The 27,708-nt window shown below is 43.5% G+C and overlaps 1 protein-coding gene across 1 annotated transcript in view; it reads left to right on the top strand.

Annotated features, from left to right (window-relative positions):
• cdh7a (cadherin 7a) overlaps nucleotides 1-27,708 on the top strand; it is a 102,008-nt gene that overhangs the window by 48,695 nt on the left and 25,605 nt on the right. The window contains exons 5-9 of the mRNA XM_072668407.1: nucleotides 661-828; nucleotides 2,797-2,984; nucleotides 5,993-6,246; nucleotides 9,320-9,456; nucleotides 21,669-21,790. Coding sequence (XP_072524508.1) covers nucleotides 661-828; nucleotides 2,797-2,984; nucleotides 5,993-6,246; nucleotides 9,320-9,456; nucleotides 21,669-21,790 — 869 coding nt within the window. The remainder of the gene's footprint in view (nucleotides 1-660; nucleotides 829-2,796; nucleotides 2,985-5,992; nucleotides 6,247-9,319; nucleotides 9,457-21,668; nucleotides 21,791-27,708) is intronic.

Genomic DNA, 27,708 nt, shown 5'->3' with positions numbered 1-27,708 from the left:
CGTTCAGCCACTCTGCTAGCGTCCCTCTGTGCTACACTATACTGTCCTAAAGTTCATAGACACCTGTTTTATCCAACGTTCCCTCTGAAACCAAGAGTATAAATAGGGTATAAATGTTTCCCTCTGCCCTCTACCTCTGGAACAGCCTCTTCTCTTCTGGGAACGCTTTACCAAAGCCTGGAGGGTGCGCAGCTTTATGCGACTACCATGAAGTCACCCTGAGCTCCTGTCCAAAAGTCCTCGGAGTTGGCCTCCCTGTGCTCTGTACTAGCGACAAAAGCATTAGCAAGGCTCTAGCTCATCCCAAACATATTGGTTAGAGCTCCAACACTCCAGAGAACCCAAAGTCCAATGGTACCACTCTTGACTCCAAAAGGTGCACTGAACATCCAATACTTTACGATGCACTCTTGTGGCTGAATGCAATCAAATCCTCACAGCAATGCTCCTCCAAAATCTAGTAGAAAGCCTTCTGGCCTGGACAGTAGAGATAGTTACTCCACCAAAAACAGAAGAAGCTCTTTTTATTACTTGTGATTTCAGAAGAAGCAATGAATGAGCGGGATGTCCAAATACTTTTGACCACATAATGCATTTATGGGAATGAGGTCACAACCATTGCGAATATCAAAGGGACTGTTTGTTTAACAATGTTTACAGGCATCGTGAGGACGGCGCTGCCCAATATGGACCGAGAGGCAAGGGACCAGTACCTGCTGGTGATCCAGGCCAAGGACATGGGTGGCCAGATGGGCGGCCTCTCTGGAACCACGTCAGTGACCGTCACGCTGACTGACGTCAATGACAACCCCCCACGCTTCTCCAGAAGTACGGTGATCACACTCCAAGACAGATCCATCAGAGCTGCATCCAAAAACACGAATAATACTGACATCCAACTCATTACTAATCTTTCAGGAGCTCTCAGATTTCTTTACAGTGTGATTCAGTTATTTTGATACCATTCATAATTATTATTAATATATTCATATCAATATACTAAATACACAGTTGTGACTGGAGGGACTATTCATGCAGTCATGAAAAACAGTGTAAACAAGAAAACATTTTCACCATTTTTCCATGGTTTTTAGTGATGGAGGGAAGTTTTATGGTAGAAACTTGGCTGAGAATTAGAATTTTGGAGTGCATATATTAAATATTAATTAAATCAGTTCTAGCAAAACAGCCTTTTTTTACATCTGAAAACAGCTCAGGAAATGTAGCTAAATGTATTTTAAAGTGTTTTTAAAATGATTTATTACAATAGTATTCTAAATTATTATAATGTATTAAAATTATTATAATGTATTAAATGTTTTACCTAAATTTTAATAAAAAAAAGTGTGTAGTTTTATATTATTACACTTTTAACTTTTCACTCCCAGCAATATATATATATTAAAAGTGTAATAATATAAAACTACACACTTTTTGGTAAAAATTTAGGTAAAATATTTACCTAAAAATTCAGGGGTAAAATTTGAAATAAATTTTGTTTCGTTATGCTTTGTTATATATATGTTTTGTTATATATATATATATATATATATATATATATATATATATATATATATATATATATATATAATTTATTTATTTATTTATTTTGGAGGGGTGGCATAAAAAAACTAAATGTATTTCAAATTTTACCCCCGAATTTTGACCCAATTTAGAAGGCCAATTACCCAGTCCCTGTATATGTGAACTTCTTTATCAATACCAATACGCCCAACATTAGGAGACTGGAGACTAGCACACGTTTCCTTTGTCATATATGAAGTCTTTTTTTGCACTGCCGCTGATGCAGATTTGCTAGACAGTCAACGCACCGGATCACCAGCTCTGATACAACAGCTTACAGACGCCTGCGCTGACCAACATTGGGAGGGCATGCCATCAACCCAACCCTGAGAGAGCAGGGCCAATTGTGCTTTCTCAGACTCATGCTGATGACAAGCAGCATGACCTGGAATATGACCCTCGTATCATAGTGGCGGCACCTTAGTCCACTGGACCTCTTGGAGCCCTCAACTATAACCCGAGAACTTCAATTAGCCCAAGATGAAGCTGATGTTTTTAATTTGAATATAATAATAATAATAATAATAATAATATAATTGATTAAAATCAGTTCTAACCGTATAGCAGGTAAAGTTTTCCTTGGACTTTTATCTGGTTTGAATCCCAGGCTGTGCTGCCCGCCATTAGCAGCCAGAGCCAGAGAGAGCACAATTGGTCTGTTAGGCATGTCTCAGTCCTTATCCTCCCAGTGATCGGGAGCATTACATGTGATAGGGGGAGAGTACTAACGACATTTCTATATTTTAATTGTATTTTTAAAGCTGTTCTACATTTTTGTAAATATTATTGACATTCCAAAATCAATGCAGTTAAATTGCCATCTTTAGATTTCTGCTTCTTTATCCTGCTAATATTTACTGGGGTGATGAAGAAGGCAAGTGCAGCAGTGTAATTACCTGGAAGATCACCTTCCCAACTCAAATCCCCCGTGTTTTTCTTCGTAGCGTCTTTAAGGCGGGGGAAAGATTGCACCTATATATAACTCATTATGGGTCTTTTCCCCCACGGCTACCTGTAGAGCAAACCCCCAGTCTGCCCACACAGCCAGCTCAATCAGCGGAGAGGCTAATGTAGGACACAGCAGGGGACATGACCAGCATGACCGGCCACAGCAGCCAGGTGATAAGAGAGAAAGAGAAATTGCATCATCAATAATTTTTGTGTGTGTGTGTGTGTGTGTGTGTGTGTGTGTGTGTGTCTGTGTGTGTGTAGAATCCTATCAGTTTGAGGTGCCGGAGTCTCTGCCTGTGGCATCGGTGGTGGCCAAGATAAAGGCCCTGGACTCGGACGTGGGATCCAATGCAGAGATGGAGTACAGAATTATAGAAGGAGATGGCCTCGGGGTGTTCAGGGTCGAGCCAGACGCTGATACACAGGAAGGAGTCATAACTCTGCAAAAGGTGGGTCACAGAGCGGCCAGGGGAGGGGGTCATCAGGTCCAGTGGGATCTGTAGGCCTACCGGTCAAAACCGTTTAAACAAAGCTGACTGGATTATACTGTGTGTTTCTCATTGTTTTGAAGGTACGCTCTATAAAGGTTAAGCTGCAGTTACACTATTTGGACAAAAGTATTGGGACACCTGTTTATTCATTGTTTCTTCTGAAGTCAGGAGTGTTTAAAAAAAAGGTGTATCCTGCTTTTGGTAGAGTAACTGTCTCTACTGTCCAGGGAAGAAGGCTTTCTGCTAGATTCTGCTAGAATAGAGCATTGCTGTGGGAATTTGATATCATGAATTGAGGTCAGGGTGTTTAGATGATCACTATCCTACCTCGTCCACAACCCCCCAAGTCATCCCAATAAAAAAAGTATAGGATGGGACACCATCATTCCAGAGAACACAGGAATGTGTTTTTCCACTGCTCCACAGCTCAGTGCTGAGGGGGCTTTATACCCCTCTAGCCCAATAGGTCACATGTGTATCTGCTTCAGAGAGTCCTATTCTATTGGCAGTACTTCTCTACAGGGATCAGACAAGCTGTGTGTGTGCATTTGCACATCTGTGGCAGCACTGGATGTAACCTGAAGGGGTGTCCACAAACATTTTGGACCTGTAGTGCATTTAAAGCACAGTGCTTTTGCTCACTTCGGAGTCAAGGTCACTAAAACTACGTATCCCAGCAGTCCACAGTCTGACTGCTGCAGAAATGAATTTAAATACAGTAAGTATTTTTTTCCATTTGAAACTTTACTGTAATTTTGAGTTACAGCTACAATCAGCTACAGTTGTTACATCATCCTAATTACTACGTGCGCCTCGTTAAAAGTTAATGAGCGGAATGTGTCCTCGTTAATGTGTCTGAGCCAATCAGGTGTGTTGTGAGGCAGCTGTACTTGGTAAAAGGTCTACTTTTCTGATGAAATACTGACAGTAAATGTTGAAAACCCATGTGTGATAACTTGTGTCCAAACCTTTGACTGGTGCTGTAATTGCCCGTGAGTGGCGCTTGCTAATGATGTCCCTGCACTGCAAAAAAAAATTGTATAACGATATCAGAGATATATATATATATATATGATATCGTTAAACCACTTAACCCTGCTCAAACAATTTCCAGGACCAGTTCCTGCTGGGAGATGGTCTGAGCTGGACCTTGATGGTCAAGACTGATGGTTAAACTGGTAAACCAGCATAAGTTACAGCATGTTGTCATATGAGTCTGTCAAGCTGAACATGATGGTTGAGCGGTTAAATCATGCTGATTAACTAGCGTGGTCATGTTGGTTATGCTGACCGACTCATTTGGTCATGTTGGTCAACCAGCTCAGTAATGTTGGCCATGCTGGTTGACTACCTGGATCATGTTGGTTAGGCTAATCCACCAGCTTAGTCATGCTGGCCAACCAGTTCGGTTATGTTGGTCAACCAGCTTAGCCATGTTGGTTAAGCTAGTCAACCAGCTTTGCCATGCTATTCAACCAGTTTGGTCTATCTAGCTGACCAACTTGCTCATGTTGGTTATGCTGGTCATGCTGGTTGGCCAGTTTGCTCATGCTCGCCCTATTGGTTATGCTGGTCAACCAGTTTGTTCATGCTGGTCGACTAGCTCGGCCATGTTGGTTATGTTGGCTGACCAGCTTGGCCATGTTAGTCGACCAGTTTGATCAAGCTAGTCAACCCGCCTAGCCATGTTAGTTAAGCTGGTCAACCAGCTAAGCCATGCTGGTCGACTAGTTTGGTCATATTGGTTAAGCTGGTCAACCAGCTTGGCTAAGCAGGTCTTTGATAGTTACATCAGTTGCATCAAAGAAATGAATAGATACTCAATGCTGGTGAGGAGCTAAGCTTGAGCTGGCCATGCTGTTTTGTTTTGCAGGGAATTTATTTAATACTTCATATTTTTAGACTATTCTATATTATTAATATTATTATTATTATTACTTTCATAATGAGAAATATTATGTAAATCAACTAGATGTTTTCATTTCCTGAGATATCATTTCTTGCAGTGTGTTTCTACACTCGGGCGATGTTCCTGCTGATGTGCTTTGGCTGCGGGTGCAGAATGATGGGTGCGCTAATAGGAGAATTAGAGATGGGTGTGGGATCACATCTGCAGATAATGTCTGGAGGTTAATCTCTGGCTACGGCTGCAGCTGCTGTCGAATATTGCCCGGAATCAGCTTCCAAAAAAGTCCCGCCCGTGCCTTTGAGCTGGTGCTAAAGTCACTGACGCCGTGCCACTCTTCACTTTGCTTTTCTCCTAAATGCTAAAACCACAGGTTAACGCATCCGCTCACTGCATATAGCAGCCGACAGGTGTGATGAATGACCGCTTGAGAAACTATTACAAAATACATTTTTAGCATCACGGATCTCTGTCCTAAAATCAATAGTCAGCTTTGACCCTGGCCCGCCGTCCTGTCAGCTGGTATCAGGACGTCGTTGTGCTCGTGCTTTCATTTTTCGGGTCAGTTTTCGAAGTGGGATTTCGATCTAGCGCCTTCTGTTGGTTTTGACAAGGTTACGGATCTTCCCTCTGCATTGCCTTCATCTGTTAAACCTACAACTGAGAGCTTTTCCTCCTATTCCAAATAAAGTCAGTCAGCTAAGACATGTCTGGTGTCTGTGCTTGGCTTCTTTAACTTGACGCTGAGGCCAGTGCAGCTAACAAGCAATGGCAGCTTATGTAAACCAGTTAGCATCATCCACACGCCATCTAATTCATCCCACACACAGAAAACACATGAGCAAGTCTATTCGGGAGTTGAAGGCTTTTTGTGATGCAGTTAGCATCATGCTAATTGCTTTACACAAGCTTCCATATTACTTGTTAGTTACATTGGCCTTGTAGCTTCAAAGCAAAACTAAAGAAGCTGAAGTCAGACGGCGAACCTCAGAGTCTCAGAGTGAAATTCACCACATCTCTCATCACATCTCATCACTTTCTCGTCTGTTTTTGTCTACAGAACCTTGACTTTGAAACAAAGCCCACCTACACTCTAAAAATCGAGGCCTCCAACAAGAACATTGACCCGCGCTTCCGGGCTCAGGGCCCGTTCAGCGACACGGCCATGGTCAAGCTGGTGGTGGAGAATGTGGACGAGCCCCCGGTTTTCTCCTCTCCTCTGAGCAGGATGACCGTCTCGGAGGCAGCTAAAGTGGGCACTGTCATCGGGACAGTCTCCGCAGTGGACCCTGACTCCACCAAGAGTCCCATCAGGTGAGGCCTGTCCATGTTCTATGCTTTTGTAGCGACTGTTTACTGAATGTTGGCAAAGATTTGATTCAGTCTGATGAATTTAGAGTCAGAATGTACAGAATGCAGAGTTAGCATTACCTAACAAGCTACAGTATCGGTCATTTGACCATCGCCTCTTTTCAAACTGTCGACGAAGCGCTTAGGTGGAAAGTGTCGGGTCCCTACTTCCGCCACACCAGCTATCAAACACCTGTGCAGGCCAGTATCATTACATAAAAAAGTAATGAAGGTAGAGAGCGCCATCTACCCACCCGGAGAGATGACAGCCAATTGTGCTCTCTCAGGCTCCGGCCGCTGATGGCAAAGCGACATGGCTCGGGATTGAAACTGGCAATCCCTGAGCCATAGTGGTAGAGCTTTAGTCCATTTTAAAGATGTTCTTCGTTAAGGCTGATCCGTAGTCTTAGGTGAAGTGGTGGACTATATCGTCTGCTGTCTAAATTAGCTAACGTTAAACTTACAGCCGTACCTCGTTTTGAATTAGCCATGCAAGTAACAGACACCCAGGCAGGGCAGCAGAAATGGGTTAATCTGGTCTTGGTAATCTGGTCTGCTTCACTTTAGATGATGACATTTGCAACAGCATGCTTTAATGGCAGGAAATATAAAATAATGCAAACAAAGGCTGCTAAGGCTGCTAAGCTAACGCAAATGTCTTTGTTATTAGGACTGTGTTGGCACAGTTCTTTGGTAGAAATAGAAACCCTGCACCCATGAAATGTCCTTGGGCCTCAGGATCATGCACTTATGCTGTAAACAAGATAGCTGGTAGTATCCAAGGACCCAAGGAGGTTGGAGGCAGCAGCAGCAGCAGCCTTGATAGCATCCCTGAGTTCCTGCCATCCTTTGCTTCTGCTTCTCCAGTTGTATTGCTTTCAAGTCACAGCCCTTCAAGCTTCAAGTACAGCTCGGCTCGACCCGCCATCCCTCAAAATACACGGAAGACGGTGGAACGAGCTTCCCCTGGGAATCCAACGCTTGCTGTCTTCAAATGCAGACCGAAGACCTTTGGACGAATAGTAGAGTGGTCACCTTACTGACTTGTGTTTAGTAGAGTCTAAACTTAGAGGTATCTCTGAATTATTAGCCTATTCAAACTTTCAAGTTTTTTCTTGAGTAAATAGCCAAGCACTTGTAAGTCGCTCTGGATACGAGCATCTGCTAAATGCCTTTAATGTAAGGCTCCAAAAATGAGTTGCTACTACTGTCACTGCACCGGTCATTGCACTGGACAGTGCTCCCAACATGGTGCATCAGTGACGTTTCACAAAGTAAACCCACGTAACTGTCAAAGACGGATTACTCTGATCTAATAGGCTGTTTACTTGCATTATGCTGTGCCTTTTCAGTGATGAAGAAGTTTAAACCAGCTAATGAAAAAGGGTTCTCTGACCCGTGACAATCAGCCTTTTCTCAGTTGACCGGTATGACCACTATTATTGGGTTGCTGAGGGTGCTGCAGTGACAGTAGTAGAGACTTTATAGTAAAGGCCTTATAAAGAACTGCCTTCAAGAGGTTTTCCCTGTAGCTGAAGATCCATGTAATAACCACCCCCAGTCAGGTGATCCTAGATGAGATTGGTCACTGGTCTGTTTACAAGCATTAATTTTACTATATAATTTAGGGGTGTTTTTAAGGGTGTATGTGCTAATAAAGTAAAGCACATGCTAATGTGAGATAGTTAGCTAGTTAGTACTGTGCTCTTCCTCATTAAGCTGAATGGGATTTTTGGTAAAGTGTTTAACCCAGCTACGCTAACGTGTTAGTGGGCGGAGCAAGGTTGAGGAGGGGGGGGTTTCAGGGCTGATTGGAGGCAGCACAATTCATCATTTGGGATATTTTGGCATAGCATTCTGCGCTGCGCTCTTTATTATGCACGTCCACCTCGACCGGCTTAATTGCAGGATAAACAATTGGCATTTTCTCTCTCCTATTACTCTCAGCGCTTTTTGAATTATCATTGATTAGCTCTGATATCACACATTGAGAGAGCACAAAGAGGATTGATTGCAGAGCTTATTAGTTCTGTCATGTTGAGCTAATACAGAAGTGGATCAGCTTGTTAATTGTAGGTATCAGTCTTTCTAAACGAGCTCCGTGCTCGACATTTGCACCGCGAGATTAATGTCGGTAGCTAGCCGTGTTTAGGTCACATGGGCCTTTGAGAGATGATCCTGATTGGAGGTTGTCGTTGTCGTTGTTGTCGTCGTCGTTTGTTCAATCATGTTGGAACAGTTTTCACACTGTTAGAATGAATAACGGAAGTGCAAATGGGCGGGGCTGAGCTGCTGTCAATACGTGGGGTTTTATGACATCATAAAAAACAAGGGATTTAACATGGGCTGCCATTGCCGGGGAGTTTCGTACATATATGGACTGGACACAATGTGGCCAAATGTTTGTGGACACCCCTTCAGCCCTTCTGATGAAAGCATTCAGCTACTTTAACACACACACACACAGCTTGTCTAGTCCCTGTGGAGAAGTACTGCCAATAGAATAGGACTCTCTGCAGGAGCAGATAAACATGTACCCATTGGCACCATGCTGCATAAGGCTAGGTGTGGGCTAGAGGGGTATAAAGTCCCCTAGCATTGAGCAGCTGTGGAGCAGTAGAACTACTGTGTTCTCTGGAATGATGAGATGGCGATCCATCCTATATTTTTGAATAGTAGAGACAGTTACTCCAACAAAAGCTCTTTTTTTAATATCCTTAATAAGCAGGTGTCCCAATAGTTTTGTCCGTTAAGCATACATGTACATAAGGCCATATATCCGATTTCTATATGGGAATTCTTTGTGTTTTGTCCTGACTTCTTAATAAAATGCACAATATATGCTGATGTACAAGAAAAACACATGAAGAGCAGCACAGTATCCATGTGTGGCCATGTATGTCTACCTCTGCTCTGCATGTTCTGACTCAGAAATGAATTCTGCTGTAGTAAACAATTACAAAGCTACATGTCTAATACAACACATTCACTGGAGATGGTTTGAAGGCATCACTACATGCTGTTTGTGTGTCCACAGATACTCCATAGACCGGAACACTGACCTGGAGCGCTTCTTTAACATCGAGGCCTCGACAGGGGTCATCAGCACAGCCAAGGCTTTGGATCGGGAGGTCAACGCTGTGCACAACATCACCATCCTCGCCATAGAGAGCCGTGAGTAACCTCCTTACCGCGCATGTGTCGTATGACTGCATGACATAAGCACAAGACCATGAGCTGATTCTGCTGCTGCGTAGGTGTGTACTGTATTATCTGTATCAGCTGTGGAGGTTATATGGTGGGTAAGGTCGTAACACAGTGCTTCGAGTACCTGTATACCTGAATGTTCCCGGGAGGGGCAGTTCATGCTTTTTAGGAAAAAAAGTATTGCTTGGTTGTCTCGGACCACCATTGGCCGCATAGAATGGTCAATAGCATTTCAACAATGAGGAGTTTGGGCCCAAAATATCTGCTCATCATTGTAAAAAAGGTCATGTGGCATAAAAATGACCTCTACTAGGAGCATTTAATGTGACCCTGCCTGGTAAAGGACTCAGGCCTTGCCCTCCGAGCCTTAAGCTGTAGACCTCATATGTACTAGTGTTTAGATCTGAAGGGACCAGGACCAGGAAACCACATGGTTTCTGACTAACGGTGCGGTAGCAATGCTGGGCAAGGCTGGCACGGTGATGCTAGCGTCACAGCGGCTGGTGTGGTAGCGAGCCTAACGCTGAAGTAGTGATGCTAATGCTGAGGTAGCAAGGCTAACGGCCAGTACGGTAGCAAAGCTGGGCGAGGCTGGCACAGTGATGCTAACGTTGCAGCGGCTGGTGTGGTATCAAGCCTAATGCTGCAGTAGCGATGCTAATGCTGAGGTAGCAGGGCTAACGGCCGGTGCGGTAGCAGTTCAAAAACAGCAGTAACGATGCTAATGCCGTGGTAATCTTGGGTGAGGCCAGCGGCCAGCATTGCAGCGATGCTAACGCTGTGGTAGGAACGCTGGGCGAGGTCGGCGGCTGGTGGCCGGCGTGGTAGTGATGCTAATGCCAGGGCATGCTAAGCAAACACGTCTCTGCAGTCTCGTCTCCTTCAACAAGGTCTGTCTCTTGAACCACGGCCTTGCTTCCCCCCCCCCCTTTTTTTTTACGTCCCTAATAATTGAGACCTTCAAACAGCAGAGAGATATTTCATTTCCATGACAGATGAATGCATTTTTCCCCCGTTTCCTATCGCAGCATGGAGCGCCACTCCACAGGCAGCTGGGTTTCACTTTCCACAATCCCAAATTCTATTAGAATGAAATCCTGCATACTGTAATAAGAGATAAAAATTTAAGCCTCTCGAGCAATTTCCCAATGAATATCATTATCCTGAGGCTAACGGGCTTCCACTGACCTAACAGCTGGCTCCGAGCTGACTGTAATCAATATTTCAAACCATAGGCTACAGGGCTCGTACGCCTCACCGTCGCACTCCTGAAAAAATCAAACGCCGCAATGTGTGATGTGTGTTTTTTGGCGCCGGACGAGTAGCGCGAGGCCTTCGGAACAGATGTTCCGCGGTAAAGGTGACCGCCGTCCGCTGGCTCCTCCTGAACTCGTGGTGTTTGATGGAGCCTCGGCCTGATTCTACCTGATGTTCTTCCACTATCCCATGCACAGCCTTGCTGCTGCCGCTGCTGCTTCTTCCAGTGACCTTCACTCCAGCGCACCTGTTCTCCGGTATTCCCCCGTGGTCCTCCTGCAGATACACTGCATGTCAAACATTCGCCTTCCTAGCAGTTACTTTTCAATTAACCCATTAGGATCTCCGCCGTATTGCAGCCTAAGAGCTGTCATTCACTCACTGCATAGACTACCTAGCTGTCCGGCCTGCTTTTAAAGGGGCGTTCCACTGACTTTGCAAAATCTCCTCATGAGTCAGTTGATCGGGTGTAAACACGGGCATCCCGAGTGGTTTGGTGTGACATGGCTTGTTGGAGAGAAACGTACCAACTTAAATTTCCTTACCGTGGTGATTAAAGGAACCAGGAGTCGGTTGCCGTGACTATAATGCAAATATATGCTAAACCACCAATGGACCTACATGTATGCTCTGAGATTTATATGCAAGTTGATTATGGTAAAAATGTGTTTTGCACCCTATATGTACTACTCCAAAATATACAATGCATGGACAAAAGTATTGGGACACTCCTCTTGATCAATGAATGCAGGTCATCCATTTAGTCCTATTGCCACCCCCTAGATCTTCCACTGTACATCAGCTGTGAGTGGTGTTACTGAACAGTGGAGGCGCCACCAAGTGTCTGACCACGTAAAGTTACAGAGTGGGGTCAGTGTCGAGTGCTGAGCTCAGAGCATAGTGCAGAAAAGCCTCCAACGCTCTGCTGACTCAATATCTGCAGAGCTCCAGACCTCCTCTGGCATTAACATCAGCACAAAAACTGTGTACAAGGAGCTGCATGGCATGGGCTTCTATGGCCTTACATCACCAGGCACAATTTCGAGTGTCGCACACCTCCACTGGACTCTGGTGGACTCCGATGGACCAGTCTGGGTTTGGCAAATGCCAGGAGAAAGGTACCTGCCTGATTGCACTATGCCAATGCTAAAGTTTGGTGGAGGAGGGATAATGCTTAACACTACAGCATCCCATAACATTTTGGACAACTGTTTGGATGACGGGAAGGCCCCTTTCTGTTCCAGCATGACTGTGTTTACCCTAGTGCACAAAGCAAGCTCCATAAAGACATGCTTGAGCAAGTTTGGTGTGTGAGGACTTATCCCTGTCCTGCCAAACACCTTTGAAATGAACTAGAACAGAGATTTCAAGCCAGGCCCTCTTATCCAACATCAGTGTCTGACCTCACAAATGCTCTTCTAGATGAACTGGCACACTTCAGATTCTTGTAACAAGCCTTCCCCGAAGAGTGTTGAGAGTTAGAGCCGCAAATGTGGACCCATACTCCATATTAATGTGTATGGATTTAGAATGGGACGTCCTAAACGCTCCTGTAGGTGTGACATGTAGGAGTCCCAATACTTTTGTCCATATTGTGTATGTTTTTGTCCAGAACTTTACCTTAAAACCAGCATAAAGTAATGTTTTAGGCATCAAGCAACGTGTTTGTAGCCCCGTCATGGTTAATCATTTTTATTGAGGGAGCCTTCAGAGGCTTCAGACTCTTCAGACGCCTGGTTTCATTTACCACCACCGTAAACAATACGCTGAACATTTGGTTTAAGTAATGTATTAAAACTCACCAGTTGTTCCTGAGCATTTTAAGGGGGGTTAAAGGGACACTCCCCAGGTTTATCAACCAAATCTCCATCTGCTGCATCTGTAATTAATTCCCATTTGAATTGTTTCCCTGTACTTAGTAATCGGCTAAAACACCCATTGACTTGCAGCACTTATAATAGAGGTCAATAGGTAGGCGCAACCCATTAGCTTTTATTATAAGTGTGTTTTGTGTCAACAGCTTTTCTTTTGACTCTAAACACACTGAAACTACTTCAAACTATTGCTTGTGGGAGATGCAGACCATGTAGATTAGGTTTTTAAAAAATGCTGGCGGATCCCTTTAACCTTGCACTTGGTGAAGCATCTGCCCACTGAGTTCCATTCTAAGTGTGTTTTGGGTCAACAGCTTTTCTGTTGACTCACAGCACGCTCATAATTGGTGTGGAGATCGAGACTAGACTGAAAAACACTGCTGGCTTCTTGTTAATTAGTTTGTGTTTCCAGATGGTTTCAGTTTCTGTTCGCCTAACTGGGTCTTCCATAGTGTCTAAAGCCCAATTCAGACGGGACTAGTTTTACTCGGGGAGGTGAATTACTGTTATTGTACTACAGGATATCTGTTAAAATTTAGACCTATTTGCACAGGATATGAAATCTCAGCATAAATGACTGAGATGGGAGTGGCTACTCGATTTACACGCCTCCATCAGATTCCACCAGATTCATACTGGATTCAAACCACTCTATAATTACTTTTATACTGTCAAATAGTAAGAATTGTGATTGTAATCCAGTATGAATGATTTTTAATCCAGTATGGATTTATACTGGATTAAAATACCTCTACAATGACTCCTGTCAGACTGTAAAAACAACCCACACAAGATTCATACTGGATTATAATCACTCTAAAATTATTACTTTTATACTGTCAACTCGTAATAATTGTGATTTTAATCCAGTATGAATTTATACTGGATTATAATCACTCTACGATGATTCCTGTCAGACTGTAAAAACAACCCACACAAGATTCATACTGGATTATAATCACTCTACAATTATTACTTTTATACTGTCAAATACTAAGGATTGTGATTGTAATCCAGTATGAATGATTTTTAATCCAGTATGGATTTATTCTGGATTAACGTAATAATTGTGATTTTAATCCAGTAAGAATTTATACTGGATTATAATCACTCTACGATGATTCCTGTCAGACTGTAAAAACAACCCACACAAGATTCATACTGGATCATAATCACTCTGCAATGACTCCTATCAGGCTGTAAAACAACCCACACAGAAGATTCATACTGGATTCACACACAGAAAATAAAGAGAGTAAAACATAATGATAAAAAAAAAAAAACTGTCCACAAACTTTTGACCAGCAGCGTAGCCGCAGCCGCTGATATGAATGGTAGCGCCGCGTCCTGTCCTTTTCACTCCAGCACCCATGAACGTGGATGTGCAGGAAGTGAAGTTTGCGAGCTCTCCCTCGTGGTCTATCGATCTCTGTCAGATACAGCCAAGGTCCCTGAAATGGGTCCTGGCACGGAAGATTGAAATGTCCTCTTTTATCTGTCTGGAGCGCGAGGGAGAGAGAGAGGAAGGCTCACGGAAACCCAAAAGTTAGGTTTGGATCCATTTGTCTTCAGATTGCCTTGGGTGCAGCGTTAATGGCACTGAAAAGCGCCAGGGATGAAAAGTGCATTTCTGATATTGGATTTTTACATTCAGAGGCTGAAAACATTAAACCCTTACACGCAAACTCGCCTCCATTTCTATCCTTCCAGCTTATTGTGTTTGCTGGAGCCCAAAGCCTTGACGACTGCTGGGAGAGCCTGCGTTACTTTATAATTATACTTTATCATTATACTTTATAGTTACAGGTTTTAGTCTGAAGGCTTACTGTAAATGGCACAATCGTTACTGTAAAACTACAGTACAGAACTATGGTACAGAACTACACACTCATTCATACTGGATTATAACCCCTCCACAAATCTGCACACACTGCAGATTCATACTGGATTGAAATCACCCTGCAATAATCCCTTTCAGACTGTAAAAACTACACACAATGCAGATTCATACTGGATTCAGATCGCTCTTATTACTACTGGATATTATAAAGTGCAAACACAAAAGATTCATACTGGTTTAACATCCCTCCACAGTCGTTACTGTAAAACTGTAAAAATTACACACACACTCAAGATTCATACTGGATTATAATCATGCTATAGTTATTAATGTCAAACCAAAATCTGCACACACTGCAAATTCATACTGGATTAAAATCACTCTGCAATTATTCCTGTCAGACTGTGAAAACCCACACAGTGCAGATTCATACTGGATTCAGATCACTCCTATTACTATTAGACATTATAAAGTGCAAACACACTGCAGATTCATACTGGGTTTAAATCACTCCACAATTGCTGGTGTCAGACTGTAAAAACCTTCACACTCTGCAGATTCATACTGGATTCAAAATCACTGTACAATGATTCTTGTCAGACTTTAAAAACAACACACAATGCAGATTCATACTGGATTCAGATCGCTCTTATTACTACTGGATATTATAAAGTGCAAACACAAAAGATTCATACTGGTTTAACATCCCTCCACAGTCGTTACTGTAAAACTGTAAAAATTACACACACACTCAAGATTCATACTGGATTATAATCATGCTATAGTTATTAATGTCAAACCAAAATCTGCACACACTGCAAATTCATACTGGATTAAAATCACTCTGCAATTATTCCTGTCAGACTGTGAAAACCCACACAGTGCAGATTCATACTGGATTCAGATCACTCCTATTACTATTAGACATTATAAAGTGCAAACACACTGCAGATTCATACTGGGTTTAAATCACTCCACAATTGCTGGTGTCAGACTGTAAAAACCTTCACACTCTGCAGATTCATACTGGATTCAAAATCACTGTACAATGATTCTTGTCAGACTTTAAAAACAACACACAATGCAGATTCATACTGGATTCAGATCGCTCTTATTACTACTGGATATTATAAAGTGCAAACACAAAAGATTCATACTGGTTTAACATCCCTCCACAGTCGTTACTGTAAAACTGTAAAAATTACACACACACTCAAGATTCATACTGGATTATAATCATGCTATAGTTATTAATGTCAAACCAAAATCTGCACACACTGCAAATTCATACTGGATTAAAATCACTCTGCAATTATTCCTGTCAGACTGTGAAAACCCACACAGTGCAGATTCATACTGGATTCAGATCACTCCTATTACTATTAGACATTATAAAGTGCAAACACACTGCAGATTCATACTGGGTTTAAATCACTCCACAATTGCTGGTGTCAGACTGTAAAAACCTTCACACTCTGCAGATTCATACTGGATTCAAAATCACTGTACAATGATTCTTGTCAGACTTTAAAAACAACACACAATGCAGATTCATACTGGATTCAGACCGCTCCTATTACTATAAGACATTATAAAGTGCAAACACTAAAGATTCATACTGGTTTAAATCCATTCACAATCATTACTGATTATAATCACTCTACAAGTATTACTGTCAGACTAAAAATACACACTGCAGATTCATACTGGATTAAAGCCACTCTGCAGTTATTACTGTTGAACAGTATAGAGTACACACACTGCAGATTCATACTGGATTAAAGACACTCTGCAGTTATTACTGTTGAACAGTATAGAGTACACACACTGCAGATTCATACTGGGTTAAATCACTCCACAAATACTGGTGTCAGACTGTAAAAACCTTCACATTCTGCAGATTCATACTGGATTCAAAATCACTGTACGATCACATACATTTCAGTTCCTCCCAGATAACAGGATTCAAGTGACAGTATTCCCTTAAATTAACCTTGAAGCTCCAGTGCAAAAATAAAACACCAGACATTTCTTGCCATAAGTCTAAATTTTAAACAAACCCTTTGTTAATTATGGAAGTTCTGTAATTAGAAAAGTAAGGAACTGAACTTTGGGCCTACAGACGGGTCCTGAGAGTTTAAGGAGTTAAAAGCTGATGCCAGTCTAACTGACACCAAGGCCTCCGGGACCATGGATCAGAGAGCACAGTTAGAGCCCAGTGCTTCAGGCAAACACCCAGAGGTTCTACCATGATTGCAGGAAACCATCCAAAGATCCTGACACCCAGCATTGTGTACCATTTTTGTGCCCTCAAGCAAGGCACTGAACTCCCACCAGACTATGGACTCTGAAAGTTGTGTAGACATACAGTTACTGCATGAATTAAAGAAGAGCAGTTGTACAGCCAGCAAACAGGTCTACTTCTCTCACTTCACTCATGACAGGTTTGACAGAATTGTTAAAGCAGAATAAAAAAAAAAGTCTACAAGACCACTCTGTACTCTATAACAAGGGTTACACAAAGGTTCTGTAGTAAAGACATTGGTGCTATATAGAACAATGATAACTCATCAACACACCTACCTTACTGTCAGACTGAACGACACAGTATTCATACTGGATTAAAAACACTCCATACTTATGATAGTCACACTGTACAGACTGCAGATTCATACAGGATTAAACTCACTACAAAATTATTACTGTCACACTGTAAAAACTACACACATTGCAGATTCATACTGGATAAGAATCACTCTACAATTATTACTGTCACACTAAAAAACTACACAGACTACAGAATCATACTTGATTAAAATCACTCTACAATTATTAAAATCAGACTGTAAAAACAACAGAAAGCAAATTCATACTGGATTAAAATCACTATACAATTATTTCTGTCACACTGTAAAAAAACTACTCCTATTGCAGATTCATACTGGATAAAAATAACTACAATTATTAAAGCCAGACTGTAAAAATGACAAAGCAAATTCATACTGGATTAAACTCACTATACAATTTTTAGTCACTGTAAAAAACACAACAGATTCAAATCACTTCACAATTATAACTATCAGACTAAAAACTACACACACTGCAGATTCATACTGGATAAAAATCACGATACAATTATTACTGGCACACTGTAAAAAAAACTACACATACTGCCGATTATAACTATCAGACTAAAAACTACACACAATACAGATTCTTACTGGATAAGAATTACTACAATTATCAAAGTCAGACTGTAAAAATGACAAAGCAAATTCATACTGGATTAAAATCACTATACAATTATTACTGTCACACTGTAAAAAAAAACTACACATACTCCCGATTCATACTGGAATAAAATTACTTCACAATTATAACTATCAGACTAAAAACTACACACACTGCAGATTCATACTGGATAAAAATCACGATAAAATTATTACTGGCACACTGTAAAAAAAACTACACATACTGCCGATTCATACTGGATTAAAATTACTTTACAATTATAACTATCAGACTAAAAACAACACACAATGCAGATTTATACTGGATAAGAATTACTACAGTTATTAAAGTCAGACTGTAAAAACAACAAAGCAAATTCATACTGGATTAAAATCACTATACAATTATTACTGTCACACTAAAACACTACACACAATGCAGATTCATACTGGATTAATATCACTCTACAGTTTACACAATGCAATTATCATAGTCACACTGTAGAGCTACTTACACTGCAGATTCATACTGGACCTATAACTATCAGACTTTAAAAAATTGGATTAAGCAAATTCATACTGGACCAAAATTCTCTCTAAACAAATGAACTGTATAAATGGAATTGCTAAGGTTGTATTAGTGGCTACATTAGCCATGTAGCTTCAGTGCAAAACGAAAAAAGCAAACTTTAGACACCAGACTCGGCCAATCACCTTCAATGTAGGTGAAGGTGAAAATGGCATCAAGGAGATTTGTCACCATACTGTCACTTTAATATGGCCATGATGCAGAGCTGGCCATGGGATGCTGACTGGATTCTGTTTACTGTGGATGAAACGATCCTTTCTAGGGTCAAATAAGTAGATAAATGAGCTGCAGCTTGGCGCTAGTTTTTTTTTTTTTTTTTTCTCTCCCTGCAGGTGTGGAGGGCTCAGAAGCAGATGTTGATAATATATCTGGGACAGAGGATGCTCTTAACACTGTTTCCTCAGGATCTGCGCTTTCCCAAAGTCTGACTAGCGGTGAACAGTGTGCCTTTGGAAAGCCACTTGGCTTGGGTTCTGCCAGCCATGCACACTGCTAGCGAGCAAGCGAAGTATGTACCATAAATCAACCCACTTTCAGTGCAACTCTAGCCAGAGTGAGTCAGCGTTTTCCCCCCTCAGTCCGCCACCTCTGTGTGGCAAGTCTCGCACCTACGCAACACATTTATTTAACACCTCCATTGACTCATTTGGCTGAGAACCGTTGTTCTAGTCAGAGCTAATGTCCTACTAATAACCACAGCATGGCCCTATTCAAGAGAACGCTTCCTCCAGTGGGGCTCATGTGGCTAACAATGAGGGATTACAGTCTGGAGGTGACCAGTTAGCATGGTGCTAGTCTGGTCATAATCAGTGATGCTACATACATGCCACAAGCAGGCTAACGCTCCTGACACTGCGAACAGCACTGGCTACTCAGACTGTACTTGGCTACTAAGAAGTGGCCAAGGTCCTTCTCCAGTGTGGCTAACATCTGGCATCCCTTACGATGAAGGTATCTAGTGGCGACCATGATGGTCCAAGCTGGTCTTCCGATGCTCACTGCTGGTTAACCAGCTTACAGTGGCTCAGCGGTTAGAGCGCCGGGATATCGATAACAGGGTTGTGGGTTCGATTCCCGGGCTTGGCAAGCTGCCACTGTTGGGCCCTTGAGCAAGGCCCTTTACCCTCTCTGCTCCCCGGGCGCTGGAGTTGGCTGCCCACCGCTCTGGGTGTGTGTGTACTCACTGCCCCTAACACATGTGTGTGTGTGTGAGTGTGTGTTCACTACCAGATGGGTTAAATGCGGAGGACACATTTCGCTGTACAGTGTACAGTGACAAATACGTGCACCTTTACCTTTACGCTATAGTGACAAAAGTATTTGGACACCTGCTCATGCATTGTTTCTTCCAAAATCAAGAGTATTAAAAACCGTCTAGGGAAAAATGCCAAGATGTTGGATGATCACCACCCCATCTCATTCCAGAAGTTCTGAATGGAGCCTCATCCATCATTTCAGAGAACACAGTTCCACTGCTCCACAGCTCAGTGTCAGCTATGTCAGCAATGGGTGGACCTGCTAGTCTTTCTGCATGAGCAGCTTGGCCTAGCTGGTTGTCAAGCTGGTCATACTGGTTGGCTTGCTTGGTCAAGTTGGTCCTGGTCAGTGGCTAGCTTGTTAGCATGTAGCGTGTCTTATTGCTGCCCAATATTGTATTGTGAAGTCTGTGGATCCCTCCAGCCCTACTAGATGGTTCTTACAGGCGTAGCAAGTGGCACTCTCGTGTTTTTCCGTAGTGTTCCGAGCTCTTTTGGGCTAACTTGCACAGTTTTTTGGCTGAAATACCGTGAGATATGATATTAAATAATAAATGTCTGTGAATTTGGAGTCGTCTACAACAGGAACTTTCTTAAGTAACGCAAGCTGGTGCCAACAGCACGGCCCTTATTAATGTTGATGTCTGCGTTGTTTGCTGTGGCTCGGAAACTGCCCAACACACTCAGCAATTTCCACCAGCTGTGTCTCTTCTGGTTGACTGGGTGCTGTTTGCCCTCCACAGGTGTTGCGAGTTGGCTCAAGCTATGGAGCGTACCAAATTCTCAGCTGTATTATATGCTTACAAAACAAAGTATGTTGCGAGCCCCCCATATGGTCTATTAATTTGCTGTGTGCCAAGTGTTGCGTAAGTAATGGTATCCAACAACTTTTTTTGGGTAAACGTTGCCAGCGTAGCAAGGATGACCTTGATATGCTGAGTGAATGGGTCTTATGCTTAGTGAATGGAAGGAAGCTGAAAGAGCCTGCTTAATAGGAATGCGCTGCTTGTTTTTCTCACAGTATGCCCATTTGTGCTCAAGGTCTGGATTTTGTCTTCAGCAAGATGTGGCGAGGCTCGTCTTGCCGGTGTGGTTTGGGCATTTTGAATGCTGGCGTAGAATTCCCCTACCCCCCGTTGTTTATTCGCGGTGGTGAGCGCGGTCCTGTCGGCCTACGATCACTGAGCACGGAGGGAACTTTCTCCGGCATTAGCGTGGTGACAGCCAAGCTGGTGGATCTTCAATGCCCAAGAAACTAGAACCCAGATAACAGGCCCATTTGGGGACTGTATCATGAGGGGTTAAACATGGGACCCATCTGAGTTGTGCAGTGGACATGGGGCCAAGATGGGGCCAAGGACTCTTGTGATATTACGGTGGGCTGTTGTGATTGGGCCCATTTGGGAAGCCCAACTGGGTCCCAGTAGCAACACATGCACAAACCCAGCTAGAAGCCATGCCCACCTGGAACCCACCTAGTCAACGTCCCACCCGTGTGAGCCCCACATGAGCATGTTGGCTGGGAACTTCCCTGGGCACGGCATGCTGTTAGCTAGCTGAAGAGGTTGTAGTAGGCACTGGTAGGGTTCCTGATGGGCATGGGCTCTAAGTAGGTTTGTACATGTGTTGTTACTGGGACCCAGTTGGGCCTCCCAAATGGGCCTCTTTCACAGCCCACTCTAATATCACAAGAGTCCTATCTAGGCCTCTGGGCTAATGTGGATGGAACCAACCAATATGGAACCAATGGACAAAACTTTCAGGTCCCAGAGGGGGTCACCATACAGACCCCATATGGGCATGTTATCTGGGATAGCTACCACACACACATAGATAAGGTGGTAACTCATCACATAAGGTAGCTTTGCTGATTCAAAAAAGCCTGACCATGCTGGTCCACCATTATAACCAGCTTGACCAAACTGTTCCACCAGTATGACCAGCTTAGTCAAGTTCCTAATGCTGCTAAACCAGCTAATCCATCATATTTCAAATGAAACCAGCTTAAAAAAAAAAAAAAAACACCATCAAGACCAGCTTGGACCTTCTGAAACCAGCTACCAGTAAAAGCTGGTGTTGAGCTAGATTCTTCAGCAGGGTTTCTGACCTTGTTACTGTGTCTCTGTGTTGCAGTGGACCCGTCGCAGGTGGGGAAAGGGATCGCTCTCATCACAGTGATGGACGTCAACGACAACGCCCCGGTCTTCGCTATAGAATACGAGACGTTTGTGTGTGAGACCGCCGAACCAGGCCAGGTACTGTGATGTTCTCTACTGTACCTACTGTGCCCTGAAAATACTCTACCTCAGTAGTCAGCACTTTCAGGCCTTGATGGAATCTCTCTTGCGTCGGTGCCTGGGGCTGTGTTCAATACACAAACACTGCAATATATCATGAATGAATTCTTGGATATACGCAGTTCAATACAGTGAAATCCTTTAAGGTGTTCACTTTCACACACAATTTGTACAGTGAAAGAAAGAAAAGCACTGTGGGGATCTCAGAAGCAGCTAAGGTCACTATGCCCAAAGCTAAGCGTCGACTGTGGAGCAGTGGAACTGCATTCTCTGGAGTGATGGAGTTCCATCCAGTACCTCTGGGGATGAGCTGGAGTGTTCAGAAGTAATTATCCAGCAGCAGTAGCCCAGCCAACATGCTCATGTGGAGCTCCCAAGGGTGGAACATGGGCTAGGTGGGTTCCAAGTGGGCATGGGCTTTGAGTGGGCTTGTGCTAGTGTTGTTACTGGGGCTTACCATCATTACAGCCCACCCTCAACATCTCTCACAAGAGCCCCATCTAGGTCCCATGTGCAGTGTACACATCAGGTCCCATCACTGACCCTACTGGGGATCCATGTGCGGGGCCAACATTTGGGCTAACCATACATGCCCCTCATGGGAATGTTATATGGGAGCCAACCTTGTAAATAGGGGAATGCAATCCAATCCGCACAGCAATGTTCCAACATCTAGTGTGAAGCAAACTGGGGAAAAACTCCTTGTAAATATACTTGATATGATTTGGTATGATTGACTGATTGTTGTCCAAAACTTTGTGGACACCGGCTCATCCAATGTTTCTCCTGAACTCAAGAGTATTACTAAGGAAGTTTATTTTTCCTTCCTTTCAAGAAATGCCTATAACTAGATGTTGGAACATTGCAGTGAGGATTGGATTGCATTCAGCATTCACAAGAGCTTCAGTGAGGTCAGGTACTGATGTAGATTCAGTTGATGATTAGCTCTGGAACTCAAACTCGTCCCAATGATATGGATGGAGCTCCATCATTTCAGAGAATGCAGGGAACTGCTCCACAGCCCAGTGCTATAGAGGCCTTTATACCTCTCCAGCCGATGCCTTGCATTGGGAATGGTGACCTCGGACATTTGAACACCTAAAGGAGCAACTTAATGCACTAATAAGAAGGAGTGTCCACAAACTTTTCTACAAAAAGCATATGCATTCCCAGAGTTCCAGTATCAGTATACGCATCGCATGGTGACCTTTCTGCTGATACCCAGCCCTATTAGTGAGTTTTCCAGCACAAACAAATGCAAATCTAAAACAAAACTCGAATATCAGAAACTCTCCCAATGCAGAGTCTAATGGTTCTTCAAGTCCACAGCTGATGAATAAAACAAATAAGTGTGATGAGGGTGGCAACCCAGTGCACTGTGAATGAAACTCAGGCCCACAACTGGCTTAATTAGCACTTAGCCCTCCTTCAATTGGCTGTGTAAGACCTCAGGATTTGCAGAAGGATGTAGAGGTTTGTGTAAGGAATACAGAAGCAAGCTCGCATTACCATTTCCTTCCGGTCTGGCAGAATCGCTGGTCAGACAGGCCTTACTTCTAAGTTCTACCTTCAACCATACATTTTTTTCAGCCAGGGGCTCACATGGGCCTTCCCAAATGGGCCCCATCATTACAGCCCAGCTAAATCTCACATGAGTCTCATCTAAGCCCCATGTGCAGTGTTCAAACCCAGAAGGGGTCCCATGTTTAACCACTCCTGGTCTCATCACTGACCCTGGCGGGACCCTGGTGAGCATCCATATATGGGGCCAACGTGGAACCCATGGACAAAACTCTCTGGTTTCCAGTTGGGCTACCCATACAGGCCCCCATGAGCATGTTATCTATGATAATTAGTAGGAAGCCGTCTTCCCTGGACAGCAGAGATCTAAAAGAGCAGGTGTCTCAATACTTTTGTCCACACAGTGTAAGCCCCTTTATAAAGGTTATTCCATGAACTGTACGTTTTCTTAAGAGCACATGAAGCTCCGAAGCAGAGAGAAACTGAGGCTAGAGAACAGAGAATAGAGAACGCCTGGCAGAATCATGGGAAATAATGGCTCCATGCAGATTTTTGTGGCAGGTCACTCTAATCAGGGGATCAAAGCACGGGCACTGGCGGGGAAAGAGCTTTACTGCTATGCAAATGCGTCCGGAGGTAACTGTGGCATGAAATTGGTTTGTTGAGGGAGTGTGGCGTCGTGTCAAGTGGCCAGAGAGAGGCAGACAAACTCAAGAACACACACTCACACCGCTTCTCCTCCTGTCGTCCCTCATATCGGCCATTCTGAGTCAGCAGAAAGGGTCAGCGTCGCGTGCGTCCAGTGCTGTGGCCTTATTTGTGCCTCCTTTATCTGCACGAGCGTCAGTGCTGCGGCTGTACAAAGCTCCTTTAGGCTTTACCCGAGCATGCTGTGCGTATGAACGTCCTGCAAAGACGCGATAAACTCCTTCTTCCCGAGGAGAAGTCGTCGGTCAAAAGTTTGGACATGGCAGAGAGCTACGAATAATAATGAAGCACTGCACTGTGTGAGAAGACCCATACGCAAATCTGATGTGTATATATATATATATATATATATATATATATATATATATATATATATATATATATATATATATATATATACACACACATTTATATAAGCAATTCCCTTACAGTTTGTTGATCATCCCCACAACTCCTTAACTCATCCCAAAAGCATTGGATGAAGCTCTATCTATCATTCCAGAGAACACAGGCCCTCCACTGCTCCACAATGCTCAATGCTGAGGGGCTTTATACCCCCCTCCAGCCCACGCCTGGCATTAGGCAGCATGGTGCCAGTAGGTTCATGTTTATCTGCTCCAGAGAGTCCTATTCTACTAGCAGTACCTCTCTACACGGACTAGACCTGCTGTGTGTGTGTGTATGTGTGTGCATTTAAATCTCTGTCAGCAATGGGTGCAACTTAAAGTAGCTAAATGCATTCATTGGAAGGGATGTCCACAAACATTTGAACGCGGGTACAGTGTATATGACATCACAGAGGCCGGCAGGAACAGCATCTTCACCCAGGAGAGATGTGGAAGGACCATCAAGCGTCCATCAGAAAAGAATGCAATGAACTGGTTACATCGGCCCCCCATAAAAAGGACTCATCCTTCCCATTACAGCCCAAATGAGCGCTACAAGGAGACGAGCCTGGGCAACTCCCCGTAGGAAGATGATTGTTTGCGGCCCAGCAATTAGACTCCTGTCCGCCTGGCTGCTAGTGTCACAGGGAATCATGTTTATTTGGGTTTTTTTTCCTAAGAGTGGGGCTTCTGCGGGTGGTGCTCATCTTTGCAAAACGCTGTCTCTGTTGGAGAAAAACATTACTGAAGTCCCCCTGGACCCTCACTTGTGCTTTTTTGGACCCCCCAGGCCCCCATCTCTTTTAACTTTCCCAGATTGCTCTTGTATTAAAAGCTGGATGACTTTGCTGGGTGTGTGGGACTCCGAACTCCTCTTGGAGTGAAGCTGAAAGCTGCAACATGTTTTCAGAACCGTTCTGCTTCCCCTGTGGGCTGTGCCTATGCTGGCTTTTTTTTTTGACCACGCCCCACAACCACCCCAGCAAGAGCAACACTGATAATCAAACACAGTGTTGATAACTTTGCAGGAAAAACCAACAGATCTCTAATGCAGACCAAATTCACCACCAGGCTAATGTTAAAAATGTATATGCGAAAAAATACATGAATGGGTGGATGAGTTGATAGATAAATGGATGGGATTGTATCATTTGGTGGCTGAGTTGATGGATGTATGGTTGAATGGATAGATAGATGTTTGGTTGGATACATGGATGGATGACTGTGGTATTCGGAAGTCCCAGAAGTAAAATGGCTTTTGTTAGACTCCTAAATGGATGGAAATCGCTTGAGGGGTGATTTGATGGATGAATGGAATGATGAATGGGTGGGTGGACAGATGGATGAATCTGGATGAATGGATGGATGGGTGGATGGTTGGGTGGGTGGATGGGTGGATGAATGAATATTTGAATGGATGACTGTGGTATCTTGCCGTCCCAGAAATAGGACTGGATGGATGTTTTGATGGATGGCTGAATGGATGGATAAGGGTATCTATAATGCTGGATGATGTTCAGGGTTGGTGGGATGTGTGGGTGGGTGGGTGGATTAATTGATATTTGGATGGATAGATAGATGACTATGGTATATTGCAGAATAGTTTGATAGTTGGATGGATGGGTGGAAGGCTGGATATTTGAATAAACGGATGACTGTGGTATAGCACTGGGTGGATGGTTTGATGGGTGGATTCATAATGCTGGGTGATGTTCAGGGTTCAGAGTGCCATTAGGGTTCAGGGTGCCTTTAGATAGATAGATGGATGGTTGGATGAATGGGTGGATGCATGGTTGGATGAATGGGTGGGTGGGTGGATGAACTGATATTTGGATGGATAGATAGATATGACCATTGTATCTTGCAGAATAGTTTGAATAGTATCTTGCAGTCCCAGAAATCAGACTGGGTGGATGGTTTGATGGATGGATAGATGGGTGGATTGTCATTAGGGTTCAGTGTTCAGGGGTACACAGGGTTAGGGTTCAGCCTTTATATGATAGCTGTATGGTTGGGTGGATGAATGGTTGGATGGATGAATGGGTGGCTGAATTGTTGGGCCTTTATATGATAGCTGTATGGTTGGGTGGATGAATGGTTGGATGAATGGTTGGCTGAATCGTTGGGTAAATGGGTGTGTGGGTGGATATTTGGATGGATTGATGGATGGATGGATGGATGGATGGATAGATAGATGACTATGGTATCTTGCAGTCCCAGAAATAGGACTGGGTGGATGGTTTGATGGATGGATAGATGGGTGGATTGTCATTAGAGTTGTTCAAGGGTTCACAGGGTTAGGGTTCAACCTTTATATGATGAATTGTTGGGCATTTATATGATAGCTGTATGGTTGGGTGGATGAATGGTTGGATGAATGTATGGATGAATGGTTGGCTGAATTGTTGGGTAAATGGGTGTGTGGGTGGATATTTGGATGGATGGATAGATAGATGACTATGGTATCTAGCAGTCCCAGAAGTAGGACTGGGTTGATGGTTGGATGGGTAGTTTTGTATACTCCTTGATGAATGGACGGGTCTGTGGGTGGATACATGGGTGGGTGGATGACTGGATGGATAGAGGTATGGGTGGGTGAAATGAATATTTGGATGGATGGATAACTGTGTTATCTTGCAGTCCCAGAAGTAGCACTGGGTGGGTGGATGGCTCACTGCTAGCGGGCTGGATGGCTGGACAGATGAATCGATGGATAAATAACTGTGGTATTCAACAGCCCGAGCAGTAGAGCTACTCTTCTATACTCTTAGATGGATGGGTGGATGGATGGGTGGATGGACAGATCCTGTTATTTGTGAACTGCTTGCTATTTTGATGTAAAGTCTTGCTTTGCCTAAGAGAGAAAGACACATGGCATCCAAATAGCAATCATCTCATTCACTTGTATTGTCATATTTCACTTTCCGAATGTAAATGACTTTTTCTCTCTCAGGCAGCCCTTGGGTACATTTTCCCCATCATTGTTGTGAGACATGTCAGCCGCGCGTTTATATATATCGAGCGACACACACCTGCTGCACCGCGAAGCCCGCCACTCTGAAAGAGCTTGTGCAAAAGCTCTTGAATTTGAATGAACTCAGTCAAATTGTCTGCAGCACGAAGTGTTACATATTGTTGCGAACACAACCCACAACCTGCTCTCACTTATCAAACCAGACAACCCAGCCCCCCACCACCCTCCACCCTCAACCCCCCTTCGCTGGATGCCAGTGATATCAGGCAGTGAGATGGAGAAGCCAC

Source organism: Salminus brasiliensis, chromosome 23 (assembly GCF_030463535.1).
Source record: "Salminus brasiliensis chromosome 23, fSalBra1.hap2, whole genome shotgun sequence".
NCBI lineage: Eukaryota > Metazoa > Chordata > Actinopteri > Characiformes > Bryconidae > Salminus > Salminus brasiliensis.
The sequence above is the reverse complement of the archived record's forward strand: the minus strand, read 5'-3'. Positions and strand labels throughout refer to the sequence as shown.